The following is a 14,231-nucleotide window of genomic DNA, read 5'->3' on the forward strand; positions in this document are numbered from 1 at the left end:
AGATATTTGTAAGAATGCTTGTAACCAGATTTTGTCCCCCATTCACTACCAAAGTAGGAAAAAAAACAATGGTAGTCAAAAGAGTCCCAGTTCTGTTTGTTGTCCTACATCCTTCAAAATGTATTTTGTTTTCAATAGAAGTCATTTTTCCTACTATGGGAGTCAATGTGGGGCAAGACCTGTTTGTTATAAGCATTCTTCAATATACTTTATACTAAATGTATACAGATTTGGAACAACTCGAAGGTGACTAAATGATGACAGAATTTTCATTGTCGGGTGAAGTATCCCTTTAAAGACAATGAACCAATCTTTTTTTTTAGTACTCGCTGATGCCTGTATCTGTATTTCTTTTGTGAGGTGGCAATTTTTCCAAGACTAATAAAATAAGATATCTTCATAATAACAAATAACTCCATCTCAAACACATTATGAAAAAATAATATTTCTATGTGCTTGTCACAAACTTTCAAAGCACAAATTACAGTCAGTTCTTTCAGTTATGTCACATGAGGTATCGGCACATTTTTCCGAGTATGAGTACATGAACTTAGCATCGGGGCCCGATACCAAAACCAGTATCCCTAATAGAAAAGATAGAATAGACACCCAGACATAGAATTCATTAGTGTTAAAGAAGCCATAAGTAAGAAGATGTATTACCACTTGATCTCCCGGTGAGACTGGGACCAGGTCGATACTTTCCAGTTGTGCAGTGTGAGAAAGAAGAGACTGTGGACTCACGGTCAAAATCTCATCACAAACTGCGACTAACCGACGGCACTAGAGAGAGAAAGAGAAAACAATAGGTTAACTGTGTATATTATGAATTATTGGGTAAATTAGAGCAATGAGCACAATATATTCACACTGGTGACAGAAATTCAATATGGGGACGTAAATATGACGACTATATTGACAATAAAACTGAACGCACAACAAATAATATACAACTCGTATAAAACAATGAATATAATCAATAGCTGACTGAAATATTACTTTAAACTGAAATGACCCAACAATCTACAGTTGTATAGACTAAGACACAAAGAGTGATGATCCAAAATGACTTACTATAGAGATGACGTCCTTCTCCTTTTCAAACACAGCGATGTCCTACCAGGGAAGAGAGAAAGAGAGAAATGAGAGCATTTCCTAAAAGCATACATGCTTCCACCTACTGAGAAGCTTGATCAATTGGAGTTTGTGTTACTCCACGCACTCCTGGGACGATTCAGCTCATTCAGAATTATTTCTTAAACACACTTTAAAAGACTGACACTACACATACTGCTAACGTTTAGCAAACTAACCTCAGACCACTAGTTTAGTCCACACGGAATTACAACATATGCAAAACAGGACCAGGCTACACAAGACTCTCTTCCTAAAGATGTAAGTCGGGAGCTTATTAAAGGATTAGAGGGTTTGACCCACATTTACTTGTGAGACAAATCTTACGTAACACCATGTAAACAGTTGTGTTTGAAATGACATGAGCCTGAGCAAATGATGAAAGAATTTCCATACTAGAAAAATAAAAATTCTGTCATCATTTACTACCCTCTTGTCATTTCAAACCTGTATGATTTTCTGTCTTCCACAGAACACAAAATAAGATAATACGATTCTATTGTATGGACACAAAACCAATACCATCGTTGTTCAGTTACCAACATTCTTCATAATATTTTCTTATGTTCTTCAGAAGAAAGAAAGTCATACAGGTTTGAAATGACAAGAGGGTGGTGAGTAGATGATGACAGAATTTCATACTTTGGGTGACCTATCACTTTAACTACGCAAAACCCACACATTATATATACACTGAAAAAGTGTTTTATATTTTTTTTAAAAACATGATATCATAAATATAACCAGGCAAATATTTGTAGAATTTTGTGGGCGGTTTGTATTTTTGTGTTTGATGGCTCACTTCTCGTTACTTTAAAAAGGTGTGTCACTTCCTCTTGAAACAGAAAGGCACACATACACATGGCCATGTATAGTACACGGACACAAGACATTTTATGAAGAATTTTATCTGTCAGGAGGAATTGAAATTCAGTTGCAGTTGGAAATAAGATGGCAATTCAAATCAACTTAACACCTGCTTAGTAACACCCTGACAACCAAACACAATGCCAACCAAGACTTTATTCTGGAAATGTTAAATCTAAGATATAAAACACTTTGAGTAAATCAATATGAGATATGAGCTGGTGCTGATACCTGATAGGATTTTGCTTTTAATAAAAAAAAAATTCTACCCAATTCAAGAATGCAATTTTTATGCACATCCTGTCCAGTCAAGATGTGCCTCCGTCAAGGACACATGCAGCATATAAACGTAAAAATAGTTGCAATGATAAGCTGCGGGAGGCCAAATAGGACACATACTCATTATTCCTGTTTCTATATGTGATTCAAGATAATAACAGTTATAGTGATTAATTTCATTTTCACACCCTGTCAGACAAAACTGCCAGATTGTCTTTTTATAGATCGTTATGACACGGTTCAAGCATAGGTTACTCCATACTGCTGATCTGAGAGCTGATTTAAAACAAACTTTGAAGGAGGTGTGAGCTATAAAAAGATCTCCAATCAGGGAGAATCTTGACGGAATGAAAGAAAGAAAGAAAGAAAGAAAGAAAGAAGAGCAGATCTCTGTGATACACCTGGTGTTTATTTTGTCGCCAGTCCTGCTGTTTTTCTCCTATTTTTGCTCTATTGAGGTTGATTCCTCACACAAAAGACCTTTCAGCTCAAAAGCTTTGACCTTGTTATCATCTAGTTCTCAACAAAGTCCTCATTTTATACTGACAATGATCATTACCTCTGTTTTCAACACTTCAGAACGAGAGAGTCTTTCTCTGCGGCAAAACACTGTTGTCTCCTGAATCTTCCATACAGTCATATGTACTGCGTTTTCTGTTCCTCTGTTATTTTGGTCCTTTCCTTCTTTCTTCTTTCAATTTAAGTGCGTTACTGGCATGACATTTACCTTTCTTTAACTGTTCATTTGCTAAAGAATTTGCTGCTTCGCGGCATACAAAACAAAAACCACAGCAAAACAAAAACGGTACAAGCCAAACATATTAATCTTACTGTCGCTGCAGAGACACACAGTTGAATCAAATGATATGTTACTGGGTCACAGGGCCTTTGGCAGACCTGAAGATACTAAAATAAGATCTGCGCCATTCTGTGTGGATCCATTTACACCTCTCGCTATACTCTTATAAACAACACACAAACATGTTGGGTTTCAATGTTTTATGGGGACTTATGCATAATGATTTTGTAGTGTACGAACTGTATATTCTATCCCTGACCCCTTATCCTACCCCCAAACCTGACCATCACACAAACCTATCTGCATTTTTACATTCTCAAATAAACATGATTTAGTTTGATATTAAAAAATACACAAAGGCAATAATTGTAGTAAAATGTGCTAAAGCAACTTCAGGCACAGTAGGGAGAAAGATAAAAACATCATACACAACACCTCTGTCTGATCGACATGACCTTTTCCTTGATATTCTGTACTATATTATTTCTGTACTCAGTGTGTGTATGTGTGTTACTTTGATCTCTGTACGCTCATGTCTCCCTAAATCCCTAAAGACCTTTAATGAATATATTTTCATTTCATAACCTCATTACAAATTAACTATATATGAAGTGATTCATGTTTTATAATTCACACAAATATTTTTATGCATGTTGCCAAGTGTTTTCATCAGCTGACTGCTGAGACTCCAAACCCCACAGGGTAGTGCTACTATTACAAACAAACACTCCTTTCAAACATGGCATTATATTTATCATTAGCTTCCTTCCTATCTGGGTTGACCCTCAGGACACAGAATATTTGTCCACATGCTCATCAAAACTTCAACCACAACACCAGCTGTAAGACACAGTCATTTGCGTATGACACACACCAGTTTATCATCAGGCATGTTAAACTTTGGCTTCAGGTGACGATGGTGTCCTATGAAATTCAGAGGCCCAACTACCTCTGAACACCTGTCCGAACACACCTTCAGACGCAGAGCGCTCCCTCAAATGTCAACAGCTTATTAAGTAGGGAGAATGCATGCTCTATTTCCAGAAAACCTTTGCATTGTCTTGTGTTCAGGTTAAAGTCTCATTGCAAAGATTAACAGACAGTGGAACGGTCTGACCTTAGATGTGACCTTTTCTCCAAAATGTCTTGGGTATATAAACATTATCTTACATACATACTGCTGTCTGTTATTCTACTGAAGAGTATATTAAAGATCATCCATATTTTGCTTAAATTGATAGTTCACCCCAAAATGTTAATCATTTACTCAGCCTCTTGTCATTTTAAACCCTAAGGACTATCTTGCCTCTGTAGAACACAAAATAATATATTTTGACGAAAGTTGGTAACCTAACTGCACTGGCCCCCATTCCCTCTATTGTACGGACACAAAACCAATGCAAGTGAACAATTTGAAAGTTAACAACATTCTAAGAAAAAATATCTTTTGTGTTCTGCGAAAGAAAAGAAGTCCCGCAGGTCTGAAATGACAAGAGGGTGAGTAAATGATGACATAATTTATATTTTTGGGTGAGCTATCAAATGTCTGAACCAGTTAAAGAGTATTGGAGATTTCTCTCAGCTCCGCACGTTCACACGTTTTCCATTGAAATACCCAGTTTTCAATTTTTTTCTATAGATCATATATTGTAATTTGTATTGTGTATAATGCAATGTGCACATGTAATAAAAATGGCATAAGTAAAATTCAAAAACCTTACATGCATTACCAAAAAAATTCAAAAATGTTTGTCATTTAAAGCAGTTTAATTAGCTTTCCTCACAATTTCAGTAACTCCGAAGTATCATTAACTCTAAAGGCTACTGGGAAAAACATGACAGCAGTTTGTACATTAACTCTTCTTTTGTTGTCAAATTGAAGAGTCCCTTACTGTTGCACAGGAAAGCGTTTACACACCTAACACAAGCAGAATTTTGTTTGTATTGTAAACAGGAAGTACAACAATGCACTTTAATTGGATGCCATCGGCTCTAGGAAAACAAGCTTAAAGACACAACAACCAAACAGTAGAGAACAACTCCTTGGTGATTAAAACTGTGTGTTTTTATGTGTGTAACTGAGCACAAGTGTGTGTGCGACAGTGACAAAAAGGATCTGATAATATCAAACAGCAACATTCTTATTGTGTATAATGCACATTGTTTCTGCACACACTTAGCTTGGTCTCATTTACACACTTTCCTTCCCCTCTTTAGCAACGATGTTTTCTCTCAAAGTGGAAATGAGTCATATCATCAGCAACTCACATGAAACATGAAAACATGAAACATCACACCTCCAGCTATGTTTAAGATACACACCTGTGCAAAATATATTTTTGTCTTTTGTGAGTACACTTAAGTCGCTTATGTTAAAATTTTAAACCAGAAATTGTGTTTATTATAAGTTTTTCATAAAAAGTTGGGTGGAGTTGTTTTCAGATGGTTTTAAAATAACCAAACAAACACACTGCTCTGAATAGACGGTATCTAAATTCACCAGACGTTGAGATTGAAGTAAGATACTGTTTTTATGTATAGGACTCAATGTTTTTTATATATGCTATATGAATAAGTGTGGTATTACAGATAGAAAATAAACTATAAGAAGTAACAAAGTGAAAGAGAAATTCCTACTGTTTCGGGTCCAGATGAGAGATGTTCTTTTGATGGAGGGATTCTCATGTGACTTGTCCCATACGCTTACCACAGGTGAATAGCATACGCTAATATGTCTTTCACTTCTCCTATTTGACTTTTTAAATGCCCCTCCTCTCTCTCTCTCTCTCTCTCTCTCTCTCTCGGACAGTGTCAGCTCTGACTGAGTCCAGTGAACGCACACATACTCAATCTTTTTAAAGTGATAGTTCACCCAAACAGAAAATGATATCATCGTTTACTCCCCCTTTTCGTAATTTCAAAACCTTTAAGACTTTCTTTCTTCTTTAGAGCCAAAAGAAGACATTTTGAAGAATGTTTTCAACCGAACAATGGTGGTACCCATTGCCTTCTATTGTATGGAAACAAACCCAATGCAAGTCAATGGGTACTGCTGTTGTTCGGTTACCAACATTCTTTAAAATTATCTTCTTTTGTGTTCTGCAGAAGAAAGTCATACTGGTTTGAAATGACAAAAGGGTTGAATAAATTATGACATCACTTTCATTTTTAGGTGAACTATAAGTTTATATAAAATGTATATGAACACTCACCTTATGCACAGTGGTGTCCAAATCTTTACAGAGATCGATGAGTTTCTCACTTGCTTTGTCTCCAGTCTGCTGTGAATACTGATATCTGTAAAAGACACACATGCCGTAACTGTAAACAGATCCATTTACTTATTATTTTATATATTGTTAAATATTTTCTCCCCCAAGTGGGGTTTTCAACAGACGCCCAAACACGGTGCTCTGTGATTTCACCTCACCTGTTGAGCAGAGATATAAGACCTTTGGTTGCTGTGATCACATCCACCACAGCCTGCAATATCTGCTGTGGCAGAGTGGTGGCGCTCTGTCCCTCACTGGAATTAACACGCCAGCGGCCTTGTATGGTCATCTGCAGCGTGTGAGCCAAGGCGTTCAGTTTCTCTGCCAAACTGCGCAGAGTCTCTCCTCCAATGCTGTATGTCTGCGCAGAGAGGACAGAGAATGTGAGTGTGCTTCTAAGTACATATGTGTTGGTTTAAGGCTGCTATTCCAAAAGTATATAAAAATCACAGTTCATCCTAACACAAAGCACTATTTAGACACCTTATGTCATAAAACTTTTCACAACACAAATATAATAAATACTACTCATTATTACCTATACTACGTTACGTTTGTTCAACACTGGAATGTCTGGTATGTTACTGATCCATCATTTCTTTCTCTTTTTTATTCTCTCTTAAAGAGACACCCTTAGCCCCTGTGTCCACAGCTTTACGCTGCTGAAAACGGAAGAAGCTTGGGTGAAAGGATTTATTCTGCCATAAATTGAGCATTTTTCAACTCTGGGCACCCCGGTCGACGCCGGCGCTGAACATGGGAAAAAGGCAGAGCACCGGAGCTGAGCGCGAAAAAAAACCTCCAGATGCACGCGTTTTCAAAAAACGCGTCCACTCATTGGAAACAATAAAAAAAACAAGTCATAAGCCGGCAGAAAGTAAGGTTCAAAGTTTATTGTAAATCCTGAATTACTTTTGGTTCTTAATTATTTCTGCTAACTATGCCTGAATGAATGTATAGACTTTTTTCTTGAAGGCAAATTAACAGATTCGTTTCAAGAAGCTAAGCCTGGCTTGTGATGTTATGACACATGCAGGGAGTCCTGGCACCAGCAGGTCCATATTAATCCTACAAGCAGGCAAAACATTTACAGCACATGGGGTTGATCCACTGTCAGTGAAAGTTCACAGTCAGTAATTAACATATATATGTCTGAGCCAATAGCCTAATGGGCTGTGCTCCGACCTGTGGCATGGCTGCGCATCGGGCCCGAGTTCGAACCCGAGTTCGATTCCCGTCTCCTGGTCCTTTCCCGAATCCACCCCCTTCTCTCTCCCATTTCGCTTCCTGTCCTCTCTACCACTCAGCTGTACAATTAAAGGCAAAATGCCAAAAACAAATCTTTAAAAAAAATACATATATATAATCAGAAAAGAAGTGAAATGACTATGGTGTCCAAAAGGGGTCTGAGACAACACTGAAAATTAACGATTTAAAGCATGGGTCTTCAACCAGGTGTCTGAACTGCAAGGGGTCCGCTAATTACTGTTTACCAAAACATTCATTAAGGCAGCAGAAGCAATAGAAGAAACATTGCATACGGTCAATACAACAAATGCTATATATTATACAACAAATGCTATAAATATTTTTCTAGCCTTACTATCTGTGGCTTTGAAGAGGTATCAGACAAGAATAAACGTTGTTAATGGAAACAGCACTATATTTTTACAATCAAATACATACCACAGTACTTCATCAACCCTTTCATCTTATACACTGTCGCCTAGTAACGAGCCATTGTTTGCGTTGGTAAATAATTCGATATTTTTATTATTAGCTTTTGTTTTTTATGCCCTAAGAAAAATAAAAACACGAAGGCTGTCATAATTATGCATTAAAGGGGAAATTAATTGTATGTTGTGTAGGTTCCCTAAAATAAGTCCAATGCACTGTGAAGAACATTTGAATGAAGTAATATTGTTGTTGTTACAGGGCCTCTGAAAAACAGCGATCTAAAATCAGCTTGGTGAGTCCCAAACGCTATAACAGACACTCAATATCAAAGTAAACTGTATATCATACAAAAAGAGACACACAGACAAACATACACAAGAAATTGCTCACAAACTTTATCCTCTTGAGATTTCCACATTATCAATTATATTAATAGAGGCCTAAAATAAATGCACTGACCTTAAAGGAGTCAAGAATAAAGACATCAATTTTAATTCAAGCTTTTGTTATATAAGAGGGAATTGTGTTCAAGCGAACATCCTGTAAGTGTCAGAATTGAAAACACCCTTACTGAAATTACAAATGTTATTGACACCAGGCCCAGCAAATGCAAGGTACTGAAATTAACCTATCTATGTCATAGATGGTTGAACACTGCCTCCACAGAAGAATTTCAACGACTACTTCTCTAGCCCCGCCCACTGGTTCGCTCATAACAGAACTGAAGTAACACAAGTTGCGCGGAACCAGATAGAGCAAGCCAGCCAAAAAACGTGCCGTTTTTAAATCGCAAAATATTGTGCTGTCAGTGCCTGGTTGTGGAAGAACAGAGTCGCTGCCTAACCTTCCTTCAGATTCTGAATGCGTGGTTGAAGTCTTTTTTTAAAGACGTTCCAGCTCATTTGGGTAAAACATTGAGTGTTTATTGACTTCATTTCACCGAAGATTCCTTTGTGAACAAGGCACAGGTCCAAGTTGGATATGCGGAGAGACTAAAATTAAAAAGCAGCGCTGTGCTGTCAATATTGGATCCGACAAGAATGGCGCAGCAATTTTATGTGAGCAAAACATTTTGTACTATGCGTCACTATTGGTTTGTTAGAGATCGCTTGATATGTCCTGATAGCCCTATTGACACAGGATTAGTATAACCCAGGGACCTCTAGTCATTTGTAATAATTGCAGAGGTTGTCTGTGATCTTAAGCCCGTGCAAATCGCCCATGTCTGTAATTTGTAAATTAAAAATTCCCCCACAAATAACCTACCACATTTTAACACTGAGGTCCTGTGATAATATTAGTCCTGTGCGAATCGGCATCTCTGTGATTTGGGGGGCTCATATATAAATTTTTCAAGGTTTTATCCACTGTTTGCGAATAATGGAGGTTGTTTTGAAGTGTTTTGGTATTATTTCGGGTGCTGGGTCATATCCATAAATTACCCGGCCTGGAGTCTCCTGTTTGTTTATTTATCATGGAAACTCTCTTAGCATGTGAGACCCAGTAATCTTCTGTCCGGTTCACGATCACGGGTCTCAAATAATGAAAGGTATGGTCATATATCATTAAACACCATACAACTATAGGCTATACAAACTATACGGAAAGCCTTGCCATAACATCCAGGAATTAAGTCAGTAAATTTGAGTAAAATCACAGGCTTCACTTATCCCATGCAAATGCGCCACATACAGATGTGGGAAGGAAATTTCTAAATAACACAAGGTCCCCAAATAATACTAATCCGGTGCGAGTAGGGTTTATGTTTAACCTAGCATAACGTGCCTAACCAAATTCACAGAAGGCTCCAACAAAGTTTAATACGCAAACTGCTATCCGATCATAGCAGTGGGAATTTACTTCCAAGTCTTTAATGGCATTAAAAAAACGAGCGTTTGTCGAGCCGGCCTCAAAACCCTGGTAGAAAATTGCCTATTACTTATTGATTTGATGTTTTCGAATGTAAAAACCATGTGAACGTCACCTCATACAACAGTATAAAACAATAAACAAGGCCAGTTCATGACACCTTTAATGGTACAGTATAAACATGTCATTTGTTATTTTAGATTTCAGAGTTATGATATTGTCAGAAATGTGTTCCCAACAAGAACAGAAAGTCCTACCAAAGCACATAGTTTTTCCACAGCCTCCAGTATAAGCTCCTGATGTCCGATTTTATGCACTCCCAGTTTCTCCAGCCTGGCAGAGGTGAGATGAAGCAGGTCTGAGCCAGAGAGCTGCCACTCTGAGAATGAATACTGATGCAGTGGAGCATCCAGACCTGTCACACCCATACAAACAAAAAGATACATCACAACATCAGTAAACATACTACCAAGTAGCAAGATTTACTGAGCTATAAATATAAAATTAACAAATATAAAATAATCAAATGTTTTGCTGTTTATGAAACAGTTTGACATGCATGCCTCTTGAATTTTACACAACATTAAGTGGTTCTTAATTGTTCTATGAGCTGTTTACTGTTTACTCTCATAATAGTTGTGAGTTTAATTCTCTTTGTGCCAGGGTTTTTCCTACAGTATATAAAAAAATGTTTGCCGCAAAAAAGGAATTTTAGTTTTCACAACTGACATAAACAAACTAAACAAATCTTATCCTGGGAGGAAGTGTTTTCGGTTTTAACTTCTATCTTTTGACCTGTCCTAACAGCTGTGATTAACACACAGTGCATCTGCTAATGTCCGATTCGCATCTTAATGACTCATTTTAATGAACGGTTGAAACAACTGATATGGCAAGCACTGAACTGAGGAGACTCACTGTCTGAATCCACGTACGTACATCAAATATGTCACCTCAAAACAACTCAGAATGTAAGTGTGTTTAGGTCATTTAGCAAGAGATTTAGTCTAAATAATCCATCATTTTAATCACTCTCCACAATTTTGAATCTTCTCTCTGTTTACTCTCACAAGGGGTTCACCAAGGTTCTGTACTCGGCCCTGTTTTATTCAAAAACTATCTGCTATCCCTTGGTCATATTATGTTCAGTCCCAGTCTCCCACTTGGCTTGTTAAATGCCTGTATTACCAACATCAAAACCTGGTTACACAGCAACTTTCTTAAACTAAATAATGCTACTTTAAAAAAGGATGGATATTTCGTTTTTTTATACTTTTTTGATGCACTAAAAGGAAATTACTATGAATCTCTGACCACAACACAAAGACACATTTACTTACATTTTTAACTAATTCTACTAGTTGCTTTAAAAGGTTATTCGATATAACATAGAAGAACCTTATGGTTCCATAAAGAACCTTTAACATCTGAAGAACTTTTCTGTTTCACAAAAGGTTCTTTGTGGCAAAAAATGTTCTTCAGATAATAAAAAAGTAAGAAAGAGATGGTTCTTTATAGAACCCTTGAAATGGTTCTTCTATGACATCGCTGTGAAGAATCTTTTAAGCATATTTTTGTATTTTGTAGGCGAGTAGGCTTGGGTAGTACCGGATGTATGCACATAAATCCGCAAGGCTCAAACAGACCACCCTACATTTCAGGTTTAAGCTTATTCCTGGAGACAACCCAAGGATTTTGGGCCCTGAAGGAAATTCCTATGCGCGTGATTTTTACACAACTTTTCTAGATGCATAACAACGCACAGTATTCCATAAACCTCAAAGTAAGCCGACAGCAAGCAGTGCAAACAACAAGCTTCTAGAAAGCTATGAAAAATAAGAGAATATGTAACAATCCTGTAACAAAATTTGAGACAATTTTTGGCTAGCTTACCATAATATTCTGATACCGAACATTTATATAGCAACACAATAAACAAGTCAGATAAAAAGCTCGAAACTTTCATCACAGTTCAATAAGACGTCAAAACAATGAAAACCTATGCTAAATTTACAAATCCCTTAAGAAATAAGCAGGGAGATTTGATATTATGCAAGGACTCTGTGGAATTTTCGTAGGAACTTTTTGCAACATTGTAGAGCACTGACATGAACAATTCATCGGTGAAAGACAAAAAAGTCATGAGATACAAACCAGGAACAAAAACTTGTTTATAGGTGCGGAGTTAGGCCACAATAAAAGCCACTTTATAAAAACAAATCAACAACAACAAAATCTAACGTAATCTAAAATTTCAAATATAAAACTATACATTACAGCCATTACATTTTTATTAGGCTACATACACCTGAAACATTAATTGTAATAAACAGCTACGCAACTAAATATGTATTTATTACGCACAATGTTTCATTATTATTACACTATAACAACACTGTCAATACACAGTTACACGAACAGCTATGTAAAGTGTATTCAAATAACGCTTTACGGGTTTTAAAATGAAACTGATCATGGGACAGGAGTTAATGTAAAAAACATACTGAAGTGGGCCAGTCCAGACTTGAGCAGCATGACAGCATTCTGTTTATCAGTCTGTACATAAGGAAACGTGAAGACATAATGTCATAATGTCTGTTTGTAAACAATTTCGCTCTTCTATTCGCCAGCCGTGAGTAAAAAACGAGCAAACGTTCTGTACACAACTCACATAAACAAACGTGAACGCGCTTCCTCATTCCTGTAACACCTTCCCTTCCACGGGGATTTATCTTCCTGTTGTCTTCGACCATATCTCCCTCCCCACCGTCACAAAGTTTCCAATCGGTCGCTAATAACACAGCCCTAAACCCATACACACGATATTACCTTTGAGCCATTCGGTAACTCTCTCGGTGCTCCAAGACGCGACGGGCTCCATATTTTGGGAGCAGGAATTAAAATCCCGTAAGTGTCCCGTAGTTCACAGCGTAGAAAAGTTCATCCTGCTGGTCTTTGGCACACCTTCCTACAGGTAAGATATGCGCTGTCAGCCAATGGTGTGCGGAGCTGCGTGTCAGGCCGAGATTGCGAGCTACAAACTGCGCCTTTCTCGGTTTGCAGGGAGGGGTCTGAAACTGTTTTAAACAGCCTGTTTTATTTCCTAATTCCACATTAGTTTGGCCCGACTCCCCCCCAGCAAACACAATGTGTTTTTATCACCTTAACCCTTTCTTCACCTTAATATTCAAAGGTAGCTTTAAAGTAGTGGAAAACTGTGGTGAACTTTGAAATAGATGCAATGCTATAATTTACTTTGCGAATAGCTCTTGTTGCAATTGTGAAAACAAATTGTGTAGGCCTATATTATATGAGCTTAAAAATTTGACTGAATTTTTGTGTAAAATAAAACGTAAAAGCTATTGAAATTTAAGTCGTGGTTCCGGCTTGCACGTAAACGAGCTTAGTAATGGCCTCAACTAATAACTATTTCATCCATTCAATAAAAAGGTGTTATACTTCACCCAAAAATGAACATTCTGTCATCATTGCACACCTTCGAGTTGTTCCAAATCTGTTTAAATATCTTGGTTCTGATGAACACATACAAAGATATTTGGAAGAATGCTTATAACCAGACAGATTTTCCCATAGGACAAAATAGAATGGTAGTCAAAAGTGCCCCAGAACTGTTTGCTGTCCTACATTCTTCCAAATGTCTTCTTTTGTGTTCAACAGAACAAAAAAATGATCTAAAGTCATTGTGGGGGAGTCAATGTGGGGGTTATCTGTCTGGCTATAAGCATTCATCCAAATATCTTTCTCTGTTCACAGATTTGGAACAACTCGAAGGCGTGTAAACGATGACAGAATTTTCATTTTTGGCAGATATCCCTTTAAATGTAATGTGACTTATATTCCAATCTATTCCATATAAACCATTTATCAACCCTGGGGCCCACTAGGGGGCTTCAACAAACTTCAAAGGGGGGCTGAAGTTGACTTTAAATAGTTTGAAGTAAGACAAAAGACAAAGACATTACAAGCAAAAACAACAAAGGATTATGATATTTATAGTTTTCTTTTTTAATAACAAATGCATATTATTCAAGTTAAGCAAGCTCTTAAATATTTAATTGGGTAGAAACTGTGAGAGAGGGGCATGTGTGCTTATTAAAATAAGTTGAGATTTCCCCATTGCCCTGCACTTTAGTGCCTCCTACCGGTCGAGTATGAGAGTTATTCATAGTGCAAAGTCTCCAAACCAGATAAGGCATGTTTGAAATGCACCATGCAGTCTTGCCTTAAATGAGCTCTATAATTCATGCCTCTCATACAGAGACAGCATTTTGTAAACAGAGTGCATCTGGTTTTTAGCAAAACCCAGAGACGAC

The 14,231-nt window shown here is 37.2% G+C and overlaps 1 protein-coding gene across 5 annotated transcripts in view; it reads right to left on the reverse strand.

Moving 5' to 3' along the window:
• The window catches only part of cnksr1 (connector enhancer of kinase suppressor of Ras 1), a 28,363-nt gene extending 15,337 nt beyond the window's left edge, over positions 1-13,026 (reverse strand). For 2 of the 5 annotated variants that reach the window (XM_056768688.1, XM_056768686.1), the window contains exons 1-6: positions 12,569-12,671; positions 10,155-10,312; positions 6,510-6,712; positions 6,292-6,376; positions 1,075-1,116; positions 664-783 (exon numbers count right to left, since the gene is read on the reverse strand). In XM_056768688.1, coding sequence (XP_056624666.1) covers positions 664-783; positions 1,075-1,116; positions 6,292-6,376; positions 6,510-6,712; positions 10,155-10,312; positions 12,569-12,650 — 690 coding nt within the window. In that variant the 5' untranslated portion in view covers positions 12,651-12,671. Of the gene's footprint in view, positions 1-663; positions 784-1,074; positions 1,117-2,839; positions 3,093-5,716; positions 5,845-6,291; positions 6,377-6,509; positions 6,713-10,154; positions 10,313-12,568; positions 12,672-12,726 lie in introns of those variants that run through there. The other 3 variants (XM_056768687.1, XM_056768690.1, XM_056768689.1) reach the window with 3 other exon arrangements.
• Positions 13,027-14,231: the final 1,205 nt, after the last annotated feature.

This window comes from Triplophysa dalaica, chromosome 15, assembly GCF_015846415.1.
Source record: "Triplophysa dalaica isolate WHDGS20190420 chromosome 15, ASM1584641v1, whole genome shotgun sequence".
NCBI lineage: Eukaryota > Metazoa > Chordata > Actinopteri > Cypriniformes > Nemacheilidae > Triplophysa > Triplophysa dalaica.